This window comes from Capricornis sumatraensis, chromosome 9, assembly GCF_032405125.1.
Source record: "Capricornis sumatraensis isolate serow.1 chromosome 9, serow.2, whole genome shotgun sequence".
Classification (NCBI taxonomy): domain Eukaryota; kingdom Metazoa; phylum Chordata; class Mammalia; order Artiodactyla; family Bovidae; genus Capricornis; species Capricornis sumatraensis.
In genome coordinates, this window is record NC_091077.1 from 7,124,839 (window position 1) to 7,142,977 (window position 18,139).

At 55.8% G+C, this 18,139-nt stretch overlaps 2 protein-coding genes across 2 annotated transcripts; both read left to right on the plus strand.

The window, feature by feature from the left end:
* The first annotated feature begins 324 nt into the window (after positions 1 to 324).
* On the plus strand, positions 325 to 14,779 carry JAK3 (Janus kinase 3). The gene is made up of 23 exons (XM_068980014.1): positions 325 to 508; positions 971 to 1,094; positions 1,422 to 1,533; positions 1,791 to 1,936; positions 2,337 to 2,631; positions 3,255 to 3,377; positions 3,480 to 3,637; positions 4,054 to 4,165; positions 4,381 to 4,567; positions 5,363 to 5,490; positions 5,721 to 5,852; positions 6,578 to 6,662; positions 7,458 to 7,585; positions 8,288 to 8,420; positions 8,504 to 8,655; positions 8,795 to 8,945; positions 9,563 to 9,702; positions 9,774 to 9,963; positions 10,559 to 10,683; positions 11,206 to 11,378; positions 11,808 to 11,925; positions 12,260 to 12,370; positions 13,319 to 14,779. Exons 1-23 carry the CDS (start codon positions 325 to 327, stop codon positions 13,424 to 13,426), a joined length of 3,315 nt encoding a protein of 1,104 aa, XP_068836115.1. The 3' UTR covers positions 13,427 to 14,779.
* Positions 14,780 to 16,454: 1,675 nt separating this feature from the next.
* Positions 16,455 to 17,663, plus strand: INSL3 (insulin like 3). Its single transcript, XM_068981393.1, has 2 exons — positions 16,455 to 16,644; positions 17,458 to 17,663. Exons 1-2 carry the CDS (start codon positions 16,455 to 16,457, stop codon positions 17,661 to 17,663), a joined length of 396 nt encoding a protein of 131 aa, XP_068837494.1.
* The last annotated feature ends 476 nt before the right edge of the window (positions 17,664 to 18,139 follow it).

Below are 18,139 nucleotides of genomic sequence, written 5' to 3' on the forward strand. Positions count from 1 at the left end.
GAGATGTTTGCCCTGGGCACCAAGAGTCTGAAGTGTGAGTTCACACAAATTTGTTGTGAATGTCTTCCAGCTTCCCAGCACAGCCCTCACCGAGGGTGGTATGGCTCCTCACCCACCTTGCACACTCAGCTCCCTCTCTCTGCCTTTGCCCGTATCTGTCCTTCTCTTTCTGTTGCTCTCTCCTCCTTATTTCTCTGGTTTCATCCCTACCTCACTCAGTCATATTTCTTTCACCTCCCCACTCCTACCTCAGAAGATCTGCAACCTTGTCCTGTGATCACAACTGAGGGGCTACCTTTTTCTGTGTTCAGGCAGGCTGCATTCATGGCACCTCCAAGTGAGGAGACACCCCTGATTTCTCAGCGGTCCTGCAGCCTCTCCTCTTCAGAGGCTGGTGCGCTGCACGTGCTGCTGCCCCCTCGGGGCCCTGGACCCCCACAGTGCCTGTCCTTCTCCTTTGGGGACCACTCAGCTGAAGACCTGTGTGTTTGCGCTGCTAAGGCCAGTGGTAAGTGCGTCCCTAGAAGGCTTGGTCAGAAGGAGGGTTAGGGTTGTGTGGAACACGGGTTGGGAGCTGGAATAGCTGTCAAGCAGAGTCGGCACTGGATCTGGGGCTTTGAGGGATGAGTAGGAGTTTGGTAAGGGAGGAGGGTGCACCGGGAATGGCATGTCCATAGACTCAGAGGCATGATAGACTATTAGAAGAAACAGATGGTCATCCCTCGAGGTAAGCTGTTAAGTGGAAAGAGATGCTCTGGAGAGAGGCAGGGAGCCCTGAGAAGCAGGCTGAGTCCATGACTTTTCTCCTCAGGGCACTGAGGAGCCCTGGAATGGGTGCAAGCAGGGGTGGGACATGATGTCAGAGCTGAAGGTGAGAAAGAGCCTGTGGGGCTGCATGAGGATAACATGGCAGCTCTGCAGGGGGCAGATGGGGAGATTTGAGAGGGAACTGATGCGACCGCCCCCTCAGGCATCCTGCCCGTGTACCACTCCCTCTTTGCTCTGGCTTTGGAAGACCTGTCTTGCTGGTTCCCCCCGAGCCACATCTTCTCCGTGGAGGACACGGGTACCCAGGTCCTCGTCTACAGGCTCCGGTAGGAAGTGTCTCCCCCCCCATCCCCCCCCCCAAATGTGGGTTAAATAATACCGGGAGGGCATGCCTTTTGCTGAGGGCTTGGGAAATGGGAGTTTAAAACCACAGTAACCCTTGGATTATCATTTCCCTGCACCTCCTGGTGGGTGCCCCGAGGGAGGGCATGAGCACTGCTCATTTCACAGACGAGAAAACTAATGTCAGAGAGGGTGGTTCACTTGTCCAACATCACACAGCAAGTCAAGGGTATAACCTGGGCTCTGTGAGGTCTTGGCACAGTCCCCCCCTCATCATATCCCCTACTCCAGGGTTCTCCCCTCCCCCACAGCTTTTACTTCCCCAACTGGTTTGGACTAGAGAAGTGCCACCGATTTGGGCTACGAAAGGACTTGGCCAGCGCCATCTTGGATCTGCCAGTCCTGGAGCACCTCTTTGCTCAGGTAGGTGTCTGCACGGGGATCAGCTCAGGGGTGGGGGTACCCAGGGCAATGTCAGGGCTCATGTTTGGGCAGCCTTGGCTGACTCTCCTGTGAGGAGGGCTGAGCGAAGAGGTGGGAATGAATTGGGCGGTATGAAGAAGGAGGGGCTAGTAGGGGTGGGCGGGGCTCAGAGTGGCAGCCCCAGGGTGAAGATCGGCCAGGGATGGGGGTGTATTGATGATATCAGGGCTCATGGTTGGGCTGTGACTGGCTCCTAGCACCGCCATGACCTGGTGAGCGGCCGCCTCCGGGTAGGCCTCAGCCTCAAGGAACAGGGTGAGTGTCTCAGCTTGGCTGTTCTGGACCTGGCCCGGATGGCCCTCGAGGAGGCTCAGCGGCCCGAGGAGTTGCTGAAGACGGTCAGGTGAGGGCTTCCAGGCTGTGGCGCCCAGCCTCTACCTGGGAGCGAGCCAACATGGCTCCACCAGGGGATCACAAGTCCGGCTCCCCACCTACAAGCCTACAGTGTGTTCATGGGGCCCAAGCCCGCCCCTTGAACCCAGCCGCCCTGAGACTCCATAGCCAGACCTCAGGCAGCTAAAAGGACTATGTCTCTGTCTGTCTCGTGGACCACAACGGCCCTTCCCATGGAGGCCCTCCCTACCCCCATGCCTGTCTCCGAGTGTGTTTCTGTGTGTGCTGTGTGGCCCCCTACTGAGGCCACACTCCAACCCCTCACCTAGAGGCTCGGTTGATGTGCCGCCTCGGTCCTCCCTGGCGGAGACCCCGCCCCATACTGAGGGCCCCACTCCGCGCACTTGCAGCTACAAGGTCTGCCTGCCCCCTGGCCTACGCGACCTGATCCAGGGTTTGAGCTTCGTGACTCGGAGGCGCATCCGAAGGACAGTGCGCCGGGCCTTGCGCCGCGTGGCGGCCTGCCAGGCTGACAGGCACTCGCTCATGGTCAAGTACATCATGGATCTCGAGCGGCTGGATCCAGACAGGGCCGCCGAGACTTTCCGCGTGGGTCTCCCCGGCGCTGCTGGTGGTCAGGATACGCCGGGGCTGCTCCGTGTGGCTGGTGGCAGTGGCATCGCCTGGAGCCCAGGAGAACACGAGGTGTGTGGCGGAGGGCGCTGAGCTGGGCCAGGGGCGGGGCCAAGGGGAGGGGCAGGGTCGTGGGCGGGGATTGGGGCGGGGCCGAGGGAGAGGAGGTGCAGTGAGGGGGCTTGGGACGGAGGGGCTCGCTCCGGGAGGAGTGAGGTGTGGGTGGGGCTGAGCGAGGCGTGGGTGGGGCTGAGCGAGGAAGCGGAGATGAAAAGGGCGGGACATAGAGGGAGGGGCTAGTAGGGTGTGCGGGGCTCAGAATGGGGCTAACAGCAGGTGGAGCGAAGAGGCAGGACTCGGGGTGGGTGAGGCTCCCGACTGGACTAAGAGACACCAGGAGATAAAGTGGAGTTAAGTGAGGAAGGGACTCGGGGCGGGGTGGGGGACCGGCCGAGAGAAGGACTCCGGGGTTGGCAGAGGTGAGGGGGCGGATATTTGGGATGAGCAGGGGAGAGAGTTGAGAGGGGCGGTGTGGACAGAAGGAGGCGGGGCTTGACGGGAGAGGGATGGGACTCGGTGAGGCTGGGAGGAGCGGGTCTCGCGAGTGGGGACTGGTGGGGTCCCGGCTTCCATAAAAGGACTGGGGGCGCGGAGGGACCGGGATCCCCAGCTTCGGCCCTCCGCCTTCTTCACAGGTCCTCCAGCCCTTCTGCGACTTTCCAGAAATCGTGGATATCAGCATCAAGCAGGCGCCGTGCATTGGCCCGGCTGCGGAGCATCGCCTGGTCACCATCACCAGGACAGACAATCAGATCCTGGTGGGTGCTGGAACCCCCTCCCCTCCTACCTTCCCCATCCCTGACGGCGGGGACGCGGGATCGTCCTCGGACCGCGGCGGGCCCTGACACCGGTCCTCACAGGAGGCCGAGTTCCCGGGGCTTCCCGCAGCGTTGTCCTTCGTGGCGCTCGTGGATGGCTACTTCCGGCTGACCACGGACTCGCGGCACTACTTCTGCAAGGAGGTGGCGCCGCCGCGGCTGCTGGAGGAGGTGGCTGAGCAGTGCCATGGCCCCATCACGTAAGGACTCACTGGGGACCAAATCTCTGGCACGCCCTTTCTCGGTGCCTCGGTGTCCTTGCCTCTCAGGAGCCCTTCAACAGCACCAGGTGCATAGCTGGCGCTCAGTGAATCTGCAGTCTCACTTCTGCAGCCGCTTCCCTCCCTTTGGCTCCTTGAGGTCCCAGAGCCATTTCCTGGGATGCTCGAGGTGCCCAGGTGTGGAGCTTCACCTGCGGTTTCCTCTTTAATCCCCTAGGCAGAAGCCCAGCTTTGGGTTCATTTTACAAATGGGAGGGAGTGAGGGAATGTTACCTGGTGAGGTTCCCAGGGCTTCAGAGAGACCAAGATTAGAGCTCCAGTTCAGTTTGCTTTCTCTGCCTCCATCTGTTTCTCACCACCTTTGACTCTCAGTTCTCTTCCACCTTTCCCCACAGCCTGGATTTTGCCATCAACAAACTCAAGACTGAGGGCTCACGTCCCGGCTCCTATGTCCTCCGCCGCAGTCCCCAGGATTTCGACAGCTACCTCCTAACAGTTTGTGTCCTGGTCAGTCTACCTCCAGGGGCCAGGAGGGCCAGGAGGGCTTCCTGGAGGAGATGATATTTGAGCTGAGCACTGAAATATGAATCAGCATGGCTTCCTGAAGAAGGGGAGGAAAAAGGCATTCCCAGTGGAGGGAATAGAATATGCAAAGACTTGGAGATTTGAGGGGGAGAGTGCCTCCCACTTCCACTCAAGAGACCACTCACTCCTCTTTGCAGACCCCGCTGGGCCCGGATTATAAGGGCTGCCTCATCCGGTGCGACCCCACAGGAACCTTTTCCCTGGCTGGCCTTGGCCGTCCCCACAGCAGTCTTCGAGAGCTCCTGGCAGCCTGCTGGAATGGTGGGTTGCATGTGGATGGGGCTGAGCTATATCTTACCTTCTGCTGCAACCCCAGACCTAAAGGTGAGCCTGCCTTCTCCCCCAAGCTGCACAGGCAATCTGGGACCCTGCCTTTCTGTGTCTGTTCCAGCTCTTCAGTGGCAAGTGACAAAGTCTGCTGGTCAAAGTAGTCTAGGAGGGAAAAAAGGTGATCTAGGGCTTGTGGGATAGAGGCTGCTTCCAGGGATGGCTGAATCCAGACATAGCTGGATCTGAGGGATGTCACTAGCACTTAGCCTCTGTTCATCGCTTGCCTCTTGCTCTGGGTGAATTTTGCTCTCAGACAGACCCCTGGGATGGGACAGCTTTGAGGTGTGAGTTCTCCAGATTTTTCCAGAATCCCTAGTAGGACTTGAGACCAAACTGACCACAGCATCACCTGCTCATTTGTACCACCTGCGGGGTCCCTTCCATCTCATTCTCTCTCCCTCCCCTCACTGGGACTTCCTGGAGTTTCCTTTCAAATAAGCCGTGTGCCCTGGAACCCTCATCTTAGTCCTGGCTTCCGCAGAAGACCCCACGCTGAGACAGTTTAGTGTTTGTCACTCAGTTGTGTCCGGCTCTTTGTGACTCCACGGACTGTAGCCCACCAGGCTTCTCTGTCCATTTTCCAGGCAAGAATACCAGAATGGGTTGCCATTCCCTTCTCCAGAGGATCTTTCTGACCCAGGGGTCAAACCAAGATCTCCCTCATTGCAGGCAGATTCTTTATCATCTGAGCCACCAAGGACAACCCCACACTGAGACAGGGAGTGAGCAATCCTTTGAGGACCTTTCACCTTTGACCTCTAGTTTTCTTTCTCCTTCCACTCCCCATAGAAAAGTCCAATCTGATTGTGGTCCGGAGAGGCTGCAACCCACCCACATCATCCCCTGTTCAGCCCCAATTCCAGTGCCAGCTGAGTCAGATGACGTTTCACAAGATCCCTGCTGACAGCCTGCAGTGGGTAAGGGGCCCCAGGAAATGGGGGAATCATGCTCCAGGTGGGATCCAGAGGCCAGGTCTGCATCCATCTCTGCTGTGTGGCCTCAGTCATGCGATACAACCTCTTTGTGCCTCTGTTTCATCCTCTGTAAAATCGGTCTATTACCTGTGCCTTGCTTGGGCCAGAGCTAAGGGACAGGATCCCATGGGAGCCCTGTTACTGGCCTTTCATGTTGCCTCCTCACTCTCCAGCATGAGAACCTAGGTCACGGGTCCTTCACCAAGATTTATCGGGGCTGTCACCATGAGATTGTGGATGGGGAGGCCCGAGAGACAGAGGTGCTGCTCAAAGTGATGGACGCCAAGCACAAGAATTGCATGGAGGTGAGCAGGGTTGGGACCAGACCTTCTGGGTTAGGGCCTAGCTGGAGAGGGGGCTGTGGATTCAGAGAAATTTAAAAACACACAGGGTCAGACTTCCCTGCTGGTCCAGTGGCTAAGACTCCATGCTCCCACAGCAGCAGGTGCAGGTTCGATCTCTGGTTGGAGAAGATGCTGCACGCTGCAGTGCAGCCAAAAAAAAAAAAAAAAAAAAAAACCCAGAAAAGAACCCCAAAACCAAAACAAAGAGAATACACACAGGGTCTTAAAATAACAGAAAGGTAGCCACAGCATCTCCATGAAATACAGAAGGGTGGAGAATTTAGATGCAAACAGGCAGAGTATACCAGACAGAGGGAACAGCCAGCGCAAAAGTCCTGAGGCAGGGCCAAGTCTAATAGCAAGGAGAACAGTGGGTCAGAGAGGATGAGCAAAGGAGAAGAGAGGAATGATGTGGACGGAGGCATCTTCAGGAGCTGGGCAACACAGAGGAAGGTTTGAGCCAAAAGGTGAGTGACTCAAGGTAGACTACAGCAGGGACTTCCTGCCTCCATTAAAAAAAATCACGATACAGAGTGCTGTGTGCATTAATGGTGGACTCCAAGGCCAAAGGAAGCTGGCGGCCAGGTCTCCTGAGGCAAGTTTGTGAGCAGCAAGTTTGGGGTTCATTGGTCTGACCCAGGAGTGGAAGAAACCCATACATGTTCTCTCCATTCTTTCCTCCCCAGTCATTCCTGGAAGCAGCGAGCTTGATGAGCCAAGTGTCATACCAGCATCTCGTATTGCTCCACGGCGTGTGCATGGCTGGAGACAGTGAGAGACATTCCCCATCTCTGCCCTGCCTCACTGGGCCCACCTACAGCAGCAATAGCAGTATACACTCAGAGCCTGCCCTGGCTGGGGCTCCATTCCACCAGGGTCTATCATCTTGTACTCATGTCCTTCCATCATCACTCTTTGAATAAGCAGCTCCAGGCTCCCCCCAATACTTAAGCCCCCAGAATTATCTCAAGTCAGGCAGACCTGGGTTCTGATCTATTGTGTACCATCTCCGCAGCTTTGCAAGGTCCACGCTGCCTCTACAAGCCTTGTTTCCATCAGTTCAGCTCAGCAGCTGTTTATTGGGAGCCCAACATGTGCCAAGAGCTGGGTGAATAGCATAGAACATGACAGGCTGAGCAGGATGATAAGTGATTGTGTGTGGTGGGGCAGCACAGGTCATTGTGGGTGATCAGAGGCTGCTAACCCAGCTTGGAGGTCAAGCAGTGATTCTGAGTAGGTAAGGATACATTCTAAGCTGGAAAGGCAAGAATAGATAGACATTAGGGAAGTGAGAGAAGAGGGGCGTTCCAATCAGAAACACAGAACTTGCAAAGGGTTGGGAGTGAGTCTTGGAGAGAGCGTGACACCTTCCAGGCATTACAGGCAAATGGTTCTGAGATGGGAAATGGGGAAGCAGAGAGGTGAATAGGGTAAGGATGGAGGAATAGGAGAGAGAAAAGTCAGAGCTGAGAGTTCAAGCAACCCTTGAAGGTGGGGTTGGGGGCAGAGCCTGTTGAATACAATACAGTCCTGCCTCCCAACCCTGCCCCTTCCTACTTCCACCAGGTATCATGGTTCAGGAATTTGTACGCCTGGGAGCGCTGGACACATATCTACGCAAGTGTGGCCACCTAGTGCCAGCCAGCTGGAAGCTACAGGTGATCAAACAGCTGGCCTATGCCCTCAACTATCTGGTGAGTGCTCCTCTGCCTGCTCCATCCTCCATTCAAGAGTGGATGGGGCTTTGAGAGTGGGCTCTGTCGTATGAATAGGAGTTTGGCAAGGGTGGAGGGCATTTGAGACTGAGGGAACAGCATACATACAAGCTTAGAGGTGTACGAGCAGAAGGAGACAGCTGATCATTCATGGAAGTTGAGGGGACTGGTGAGCCACAAGGCTGGCCCCGGGGGAGGCTTCCCCAGAAGAAAGAACATTAAAGTTGGGGTCCTGGAGATTGAGTAGAAGTTCATTAAGAAAAAAAAGGAAGGAGGGCATGTTAGGCTGAGAGAAAAGCCTGGGCAAAGGCTGCAGCTTAGATGTGTTGCTTGTCCAGGAGTGTATCAGGTCTGTTCACCTGGCAGGAGACCAGAGTGGAGATGTGGGAGAGAGAAGCCCATGGGAAGAGTGACCAAGAGTTGGCTTTCAAAGGGCCTTGAGTGCCAGTCTGAGGACCTTTGACTTTATCCTGAAGGGATTAAGGAGCCATGGGATGAAGGAGCAATGTTTAAGGAGAGGAGGGACACAGGAGGTGTATTGCCAGTAGGCTAGGAAAGATGTTAAAGTATGGTCTGAGCCGTACCAGGTGGGCTTTGAAGGATGTGTAGGAGTTCGCCAACCAGCATATTCATTCATCCCCCCCACCACCCCTGGCATTTCCCTGTGCTTGGTCCACTTAGGAAGACAAAGGTCTCCCTCATGGCAATGTCTCAGCCCGGAAGGTGCTCTTGGCTCGTGAGGGGACTGATGGGAACCTGCCTTTCATCAAGCTGAGTGACCCGGGTGTCAGCCCCACTGTGCTAAGCCTGGAGAGTAAGTGCTGAGGGGTGAAGGAGGGAGGGACCTAGTGGGGCAAGGAAGCGGATCCCTGATCGCATCCTTGCCTCCTACACCAGTGCTCACTGACAGGATCCCCTGGGTGGCCCCTGAATGTCTTCAGGAGGCCCGAACACTTGGCTTGGAAGCTGACAAGTGGGGCTTTGGAGCCACAGTCTGGGAGGTGTTCAGTGGTATCACAGTGCCCATCAGCACCCTGGAGCCTGCCAAGGTCAGAGCACCAGCACTGGCTTCTAGAGCTCTCATTTGACAGAAGGGTAGAATGAAGTCCAGCTTGGGGAGGATGGACGGGTCTAGGGGGTACCTCTGAGGGTTCACTGGGGGTAACCAGCCCTTCATCCTGCCTTTAGAAGCTCCAGTTTTACCAGGAACGGCAGCAGTTGCCTGCCCCCAAGTGGATGGAGCTGGCCCTGCTGATCCAACAGTGCATGGCCTATGAGCCAGGCCAGAGGCCCTCTTTCCGTGCTGTCATCCGTGACCTGAACAGCCTTATCACTTCAGGTGCCCACTTGGGCCAGGCAGGGTGGGCAGGGCTGGGATGTCATATTGGACCCAGTAGAAGAGTGAGATTTGTATGTGGAGCCTGCTCTGCGTGCCAGGCAAGGTTGGAATGACTGATGACTGTAACAGTCAGTATGAGCTTCAACAGCTATTGTAACAAACAAGCCCCTCAATTCAAGGCCACACACAATGGATGTTTATCTCTTATTCAGTGAGGGTGTCCAAGTCAGCAAGAAACTCTCCCTTTGTGGTTCTACCCATCCTATGGCCTCAGGCCCCTAATGGGTCCTCTGCAAGCAGGAGAGAGAGTATCGAGGGTCCCACTCTAGGTTTTCATGGGCCAGGCCTAAAGGAGCTTCCAGTGCATCTCTCTCCCCTGCCACCCCCTGGCAGTGAGGTCTGGGAAATGCCTTTCTGTCTGTGTGCAGCATGTGCACTGCATAAGAGGGCTGCCTTTGCCAAGAGGCAGCTTTTCCCAGCCCTACAAATACCTCTTGGCTTGCAGTGGCCCTGCCATAATGCACAGAGAGGGTAAGCATTCAGATGGAGGTCACACAGCAAGTAAGCTTAGGAGCGGGGGCCCAGGACACTGCTCACTCACTGCCTGTGCCCCCCAGATTATGAGCTCCTCTCAGACCCCACACCTGGCACCCTGGCGCCCCGTGATGGGCTCTGGAATGGCACCCAGCTCTACGCCTGCCAGGACCCTACCATCTTTGAAGAGAGACACCTCAAGTACATCTCACAGCTGGGCAAGGTGAGGTGGGTTAGGCTGGGGTGGGTGGGGTGGCACTCACGCATGTGAACACCAGCCCCACTGTCCCCCAGGGCAACTTTGGGAGCGTGGAGCTGTGCCGCTATGACCCGCTGGGCGACAACACAGGGGCCCTGGTGGCCGTGAAGCAGTTGCAGCATAGTGGGCCAGAACAGCAGCGGGACTTCGAGCGGGAGATCCAGATCCTCAAAGCCCTCCACAGTGACTTCATTGTCAAGTACCGGGGTGTCAGCTATGGCCCAGGTGAACCCCTCTTCAAATCACACACCCTCACCCTTCTGCACGACCATTTTAGGTGGTCTGAGAACACCAGCAGGGGCGCTACTGACCGATCTTGTTTATCCAGATCTGCCTTGTTGTTCAGTCACTCAGTCCTGTCCGACTCATTTGTGACCCCCCTCCTGGACTGTAGCCCACCAGGCTCCTCTGTCCGTGGGATTCTCCAGGCAGGAACACCGGAGTGGGTTGCCATTTCCTACTCCAGGGGATCCTCCCCATTCAGGGATCAAACCGATATCTCCTGCAAGTCTCCTGCATTGCAGGCTGATTCTTTACTGCGGAGCCACTGGGGATGCCTAAGACTATCTCGGCATCGTCAGTTTTCCCACCTGAAAAAAACGGGTCGTTATGAGGTTAAAAAGAATTAATGTATATTATAGAAAGTACTCAAATAGATTAGCAATATGTGTCACTGTGGCCGTTCCCATTTTATAGAAAGCAATATTGAGGCCTGGAGGGGACACAAGGTCCCACTCTGATCGGGGAAGAAGAATGGGGAAGGGAAGGAGACGAAGTTAGGCCCTGTGGTGACTCCTCCCTGCCTCCCCGCCACCCTTAGGCCGCCAGAGCCTGCGGTTGGTCATGGAGTATCTGCCCAGTGGCTGCCTGCGCGACTTCCTGCAGCGGCACCGCGCCCGCCTCGACGCTGGCCGCCTGCTCCTCTACGCCTCACAGATCTGCAAGGTGCGGGGCGGAGGAGAGCGGGGCGACCGTGGACCTGCCGCGTCCACAGAGCTGGCTTGATGGGCGGGGTCTGCGTGGATTCGCCAGGAAGGCTGAGGGTTGAAGTTTGGGGTCCGGGTTAGGCTGGAAATGCGGTTGAGTTAGGGCTAAGGTCGGGGACTTCGCTTGTGGCTCAAACGGTAAAGAATCTGCCTGCAGTGCGGGAGACCTGGGTTCCATCCCTGGGTCGAGAAGATCCCCTGGAGGAGGGCATGGCCACCCACTCCAGCATTCTTGCCTGGAGAATCCCATGGACAGAGGAGCCTGGTGGGCTACAGTCCATGGGGTCGCAGAGTCGGACACGACTGAGCGACTCACACTTCTAGTAGGTCCAAAACAATAAGAAGGTGAGGGCTGGAGTGCGAGATGGGTCAGCGGTAGGGTTAGGCTTGGGATCTGGGTTGGGCTGCTGTTGGATTCCATGTCAGACTTGGGGCCCCTGCGGAGTCATCCTGGGGGTCCACACCCCACGCCCGCCCATAGGGCATGGAGTACCTGGGCTCCTGCCGCTGCCTGCACCGCGACCTGGCAGCCCGGAACATCCTGGTGGAAAGCGAGACGCACGTCAAGATCGCCGACTTCGGCCTCGCCAAGCTGCTGCCTCTCGACAAAGACTACTACGTGGTCCGCGAGCCAGGCCAGAGCCCCATCTTCTGGTAGGGGCCTCCTCCCAGCCCCACCCTTCCTCCGTACTACCCAGGCAGCTCCGCCTCTCGCGCTTTTCGGTTCCCGCCCTGCCTCCCGCGGGGAGGGGGGCCTGCTGTGGCCACGCCCCCGTAGCCCTGGCTCCTCCCCATCACGCTCCTTTTCTTGTTCTGGCTCCACCCCTCCCTGGCCCTGCTCCCCATCCCCGCTCAGCCCGCCCCGCTCTGGCCCCGCCCCGGCCCCGCCCCGGCCCCGTCCCGGCACCTCGCAGCTTTGGAGCAACCTCTCATCCCACAGCCAGGGAAACTGAGACCTCAGAACTGGCTGGGACTGACTTTCTCATAGTCACCTACCTGGACCACCTACCCTAGTCCAGGGCTGAGCCCTTTCCTGTCCTCTACCTTACTGTCGCATCCCAAGACCTCCCTGGCCCCCTCCAGGTATGCCCCAGAGTCCCTCTCGGACAACATCTTCTCGCGCCAGTCGGATGTCTGGAGCTTCGGAGTCGTCCTGTACGAGCTATTCACCTACAGTGACAAGAACTGTAGCCCCTCAGCCGTGAGTTGGCACCCCTGGTTTCCCCATACCCTCTTCCCCCTCAGGTCAACCCCTGTCCTCTGTGCTGAGGGTCACCCGGTCCCAGCCTTAGATGCTCCGGGAGGACCTCTTTTTACTATGACTGATACCGCCCGCTCCTCCCCTCCAATCATCGGCAGCCCTCTTCCCCATCCACCACAGACAGCTCCTGCTCCCCAGTAGGAGGGCCCCTTTCCCTTACCACGGGTGGGTGGTTCCCTTCCTGCCTTCACTGTGGCTGACCCGCACGATAACCGGCGGCCCCTCCCCTCTCCCTGCCGGACCCTCCCCCTTGGGCCCTCCCCCTTGGCTCCAGGAGTTCCTGCGGATGATGGGATGTGAGAGAGATGTTCCAGCCCTCTGCCGCCTCCTGGAGCTGTTGGCCGAGGGCCAGAGGCTGCCCGCACCTCCTGCCTGTCCTAGTGAGGTGAGCTCTGGTGGGCCTGCCTCAGTTTCCCACTTTGTAGATTCACCCATGGTGTCTCTTGGGCAAGCCTGCTGATCCCTCTGAATTACTCTCCACCGAAGATATCTCTTGGTTGAGAGCAGGGATCAAGGAATGAGGCTGAAGGAGATTTCTGGCCTCTGCTTTGCTGCTCTCTCACTGTATGGTAAAGCACAAACACTTTCAGAGCCTCAGTTTACCTGTCTCCAAAATGGGAATAACAATGCCTTATAGGGTGGGGGAGGACCAATTTGCTAACACCTCTCCAGTGCTCATCTCGGAGTCTAGCATACAGTCGGTGCTCAGTAAATGATGATTCTTACAGTTTCTCATTAGAGCTTTTGTAGAAGTGTCTGACATATGGTTGGTCATTCACAAATTAATTTGCTCAGGCCACAGACATTTATTGAGCTCTGTGTGCTGGGCTTTGTGTTGGGTGCTGGGGACCCAGTGGAGGACAGAACAGATAATACCCCTCCTTCTTATAACCACCAGAAGCTAACAAGAACATTCTGGTGGTGATCAATGTCTAGAAAGAGTTGAGGGAGGTATAGTCAGGAGGAGCTTCCTAGAGGGGGTGGTGCCTGAGGGAGGAAGAGGATACCATCCAAGGGGAAAGCTGGGAGAGGGCATTTTCAGTGGAGCGCAAAACAGATGCAAAGGCCCTGAGGTGGAAATGAGTTTAGTGTATTTGAAAAAGGAGATGGGGGCAGATGTGGCTGCATGGAACACGAGACGAGGTGATGGAGGGGGTGGTGGAGGGAGGGAGATGGGAGGGGATGAGATTTTTTTCTAAGACCCATAGGGAGCCATGGGAAGCTTTGGAGCAAGAGAGGGATGGAGTCTCGTTTATACTTTAAAGCTGCAAACAGGAGTCATGTCCTTTCTACCACTCCCATGTGACCCTGTTGTCTCTTCTCCACCCCTCAGGTTCATGAGCTCATGAAGCTGTGCTGGGCCCCTAACCCTCAAGACCGGCCATCGTTCAGTGCCCTGGGCCCCCAGCTGGATGCACTATGGAGTGGAAGCCGGGGATAGTGTCCAGAGGCATGAGACTCTCACCTTCCCTGCTTGCCTAGAGGGAGAACACCATTCTCTGTCATTTTTCATATCTCCTGCACACAGACCTCTAGGTTCTGGTCTCCATGGACTTGCTGTGTGACCTTGAGCAGGAAACTGCTCCTCTCTGGTCCTCCTGCTTCACAGAGACCCCTCATAGGGTAATTGACATTGCATTTGGGGGAGCAACCCTGCCTTGCAGGGCAACAGCAGCCTTGTGGCTCTTTGAACTTGGAAAGATTCAAGGCAGATGTCATGGTGGGGTCTAATGAGCTCCATCCACTCCCCAGAATCAAGGGACCACATTTAAGACCCTTCCATCTTCCCAACCTCTCAGGGTCTGGCCTGCAGCTTCCTGTTCTCATTTTCAGAGGAGACTTTATGTAGCTTTAAATATGTCATCTCAGGCTTCTATTCCCTTCTCCCTCTTTAGCTGGAGGAAGCCAAGGACAAGAGCAACTGTCCAGGCTGAAAATCCACTCTTTGAGGGGGAGACTGTGGGACTGTTTGAAACTGTGTAAGAGACCAGGAGAGGCTGAGGTCCCCAGCCTCTGAACCTGAGTGTCCCAGGGCTTCTGTACACTGGGGCCCTTTCTGTCTGGACAAGAGGATCATACAATTGATGACAATGGGGCCTAACAGGAGCTTTTCATCAATTGAAGGGAGGAAAGGCATTCTTGGCAGAGGAAACGGCATGGCGAGAGGAAAAGGCTCAGAGTACAGGGGTTAGGAGCATGGGTGTTGGAGCCCATGGTTCTGCCACTTACTTGCTGTGTGATGGTGGGCGAGTTGCTTCCTTTCTCTGGCTTCAATGCCACCCTCTGTATAATGGGCAATAGTGTTGGCCCTTGGGCTCCACAAAGCCAACTTCTGGAAGTTTATGGGAAGGCATCTAGCGCAGGCCAGCCCCCACCACTCCTTCACACCTGCCTGCAAGGTTTTTCTGCCACTTTTGCCTCCCTGGAAAACTCTTACTCAACTCTCAAAAGCCCAGCTATCACCTCCTTGCAGCCTTCCCTGGGATTTTCCCACTACTCCCATTCAGCCCTATACTTCCAGCTCTAGGGCTGGGGTACGTCTATATCCAGCTCTGTCTCCTCTGACCTGGAGGCTCCTTAGGGAGCTGGGCTGGAGTGGGCACAAAGAGGACTCTGGGAGTGTTCATTGAAGGAATAAAGACGTTCAGTGGACAGGATGGTCTGTTGCTGGACTTGGGCAATGGGAATTCTTGGGGATGTGTGAGCCAGGGAGGAATGTGATCAGAGTTCGGGGATAGAGACCTCTGGGGCCTACAGTGGGAGCCTCAGGACATGCTGGGGGCCGAGGGACAGGAGGGTGAGGCCCTCAAGGACAGAAGCCCTCCCCCAAACCCCAGCTGCTGGCCTTGGCTCTGTCCTGGGGAGCTGATTACAGGCTCTTGGGGGTGGAGGGAACAGGCTGCTCTAGGGGAGATCAGAGGGCAAGGCCCTATTGGGAGGATTAGGCTATGGAGATGAGTCCAACATTACCGGGGGCCAAGGCAGCCCTCTATTTGCTCCTCAGGACTGATGGAAAGATTTGGAGAGTGACGGAGACAGAGAGACATAGAAAGAGACTCAGAGAAGGATACAGAGAGCATGGGAGAGACAGACAGAGATCTCTGTACCTACTGTCATAGTCTGCTTTGGTGAAAAGTGGTAGGGGGCTGCAACACAGGGTTTTCAGCTCAAAGGTCTCCCTTGCACTGGATTGAGTAACCTTTATGCCTTAATTTCCCTCCTTGGTAAAACTGACACCCAGTAGAGGCCTCGAGCCCCTGTCCAACCCAAAGAGACCCTGATATGGAGGCAGAACCAACAAACACCCCCAGCCCTGGGGCCCGGCCTCTTGTGACCTTGGGCAAGTATGGGGTCCCCTCTCTGAGCCTCAGTTTCCTTATCTGTACAGTAATAAGGATAACAAGATTCTGAATGTCCTTGGTCTCGGTTGATTGGATGCTCACCAGCACCATCCCAGGGAATTATTATATCTAAGTTTATTTCTCCTCTTTAAAAGAGTTTAAAAAAATAAAGACTCTTCAGTGGTCCCCCTGGGAAAGATACACCCAGGAAGACAGACCATGGCCATTTTGTGTGGGTCTCAGCCTATCAGTGGGTTTCCCAGGTGATGCTAGTGGTAAAGAACCCACCTGCCAATGCAGGAGGTATGAGACATGCGTTCCATCCCTGGGTCAGGAAGGTCCCTTAGAGAAGGGCATGGCAACCCACTCCAGTATTCTTGCCTGAAGAATGCTGTGGACAGAGGAGCCTGGTGGGCTAAAGTCCATGGGATCACAAAGAGTTGGTCACGACTGAAGTGACTTAGCATGCACACACACAGCCTATCAATAATCAATGTGGTGGTTAGACTGGCCCAGGGAGTTCTTACTACGATTGAAAGATTCCTTTCAGCAATAACCATCAGGAAAGTTTGAAAAAATAAAGATTTATTACCTATAAATTACACGGCACACCTGGAAATGACACAGCACACCCAGGGCCGGGTTCTTGTAGAGGAAGCAGGGTTGGCCTGGGTTCCTGCTTTTATTGGGGTTAAGCATGGGAGCCTAGAGGTTTGTGGGCTCACTCTTATTGGTGAATTTAACATGGGTTGGAGTTTAAAGCATAAGAAGAGAAGAACAAATGAAACAAAAACAAAGCAAAAAAGCTCAAGTGGCCCCAAAGGTAAGATATTGAAGTCAAGATGTCTATAACAAATGTGGGAAGAGGTGGTCGGGCTCTGGAGTCATGTTTATCAGACAGCCATGGTTGAAGCTGATGCCTGGGCAATCAAAGGATGTCAAGCACTCACATCATAAAAATAAGAAAACTCAACTATCAGAGCTTCCACGAGGCTTGCCCTGACCCTGCCCTTGACCTCCCTGGGCCGTCCGTTGAGAAGGCTCTGTCCCCGCTCCAAGGCTCCCAGCTGGGGCAGGCCGGGCGCCTATAAGGCTGATCCCTGCTGGGGCCTGGTGCCTCTCACCGCCATGGACCGTCGCCCGCTCACCTGGGCTCTGGTGCTGCTGGGCCCGGCCCTTGCGATCGCCCTCGGTCCTGCAGCCGCGCAGGAGGCCCCGGAGAAACTGTGTGGCCACCACTTCGTGCGCGCGCTCGTGCGGCTGTGCGGCGGCCCGCGCTGGTCTTCCGAGGACGGGCGACCTGTGGCTGGCGGCGACCGTGAGTGGGGGCGGGCGAGGACTGTGCGCTGGGGTCTCTGGGGCGGGGTAGGGGAGCAGGTGTCTGCAGACGGATTTGCATGCATGTTCTGGCTTCCTGCTCTGGCCTGTGTGAGTCTGCGGGGAGGAGCCTCTGCCTGGCAAGGGAATCAGTGCGAAGCGAGGTAGAGTCTTAACAAGTGCAAGGTCAGATCTGATCCTATCTTTATTTACAACTTCAATATTTTGATCTTCAGAAATTTTTGCGTTAATTTTACTAGTAAAATATTCAGTTATAATAGGAGTGATCTTGACTGTTGAGTGTTCTTGGCGCCCCCTTAAATTGCTTGCTCTGGGTCAGCGCCTGGCTCTCTTCACTGCAGACCCGACCCTGGGGCAGAGGATATTATGCACAGCATCTTTCACGGGCGTCCTATGAGTGTGAGTCTGTGTGACCCGGGTCCAGAGGGGTGTGCCGAGATGCACGTGGTCGGGGAACTGGAGGGGCTACGAGGGCCAGTGGCTGGGTCCAGTGTGTACATACATGCACGTATCACAGGCCACCCTTACTGTCTTCTGCTCTGTGAAGCCTCTATGCCTTCTTACTGTAGGTGGCATGTGGGAGTGTGCACGGCTGGGGACTTGAGTGTGGGCGTGGGTCGAGAGTGTACATGTCTGGACGGGGTGATTCTGTCTGGGCCTGGTATAGAGTAGGCACTTAATAAATGCTTACTTTCTATTTGTGTGTATGATGCATGTCTGGCTGCCATGCAGACAGTGTGGGTGGGGTCCTCTGGGGTTCCTCCCTCTTTGCTGAATTCCTCCCTGTTCCCAGGTGAGCTCCTACGGTGGCTGGAAGGACAACATCTCCTCCATGGGCTGATGGCCAGTGGGGACCCCGTGCTGGTACTGGCCCCACAGCCCCTGCCCCAGGCTTCTCGCCATCACCACCACCGCCGTGCAACTGCCATCAACCCTGCCCGCCACTGCTGCCTCAGCGGCTGCACCCGGCAAGACCTGCTGACCCTCTGTCCCCACTGAATCCTCCTGGGGCATGGCCTTGGGGGAGCCTGAGACCCACAGGAGTCCAGTCTGGTGAACTCCTGATGCCACACAGCACCATGAAACCCCACATCTAGGGGGATGTTGTTGATTACCTCCTAGGACAAGGTGCTCACCACCTCACCCAGGCCACCTGTCCTCTAGGGGACCAACTAGGGATACCACCAGACCCCAAATCTGGCTTGGAGGATCCTTGGTTTTGCAGAGATGCCACTCTTCTCAAATGTTCTCACCTCAGAGGAGCCCCAGGTGCCCCGCTCCCTGCCTTTGACACCCTTCTTGTTGTCTTCTCAATAGTAAATAAATAAGATGCCTGCAGAATCTGAAGCAACGTTGCATTTTCTCACAAGAAAAAGGGACAAGCCAAGGTCAATCCTCATTTGGAATTTTTCTCTGACAGCTGCAGACACACCAACACTTCTAGAAACTTAATAACAGTTGGACAGTCATCACAA

Coding starts and splice junctions, on each gene's coding strand:
- INSL3 (XM_068981393.1), top strand. CDS start 16,455: ATGGACCGTCGCCCGCTCACCTGGGCTCTGGTGCTGCTGGGCCCGGCC. Junction 16,645..17,457: donor ACCTGTGGCTGGCGGCGACC/GTGAGTGGGGGC, acceptor CCCTGTTCCCAG/GTGAGCTCCTACGGTGGCTG.
- JAK3 (XM_068980014.1), top strand. CDS start 325: ATGGCACCTCCAAGTGAGGAGACACCCCTGATTTCTCAGCGGTCCTGC. Junction 2,632..3,254: donor GGAGCCCAGGAGAACACGAG/GTGTGTGGCGGA, acceptor CCTTCTTCACAG/GTCCTCCAGCCCTTCTGCGA. Junction 9,703..9,773: donor ACATCTCACAGCTGGGCAAG/GTGAGGTGGGTT, acceptor ACTGTCCCCCAG/GGCAACTTTGGGAGCGTGGA.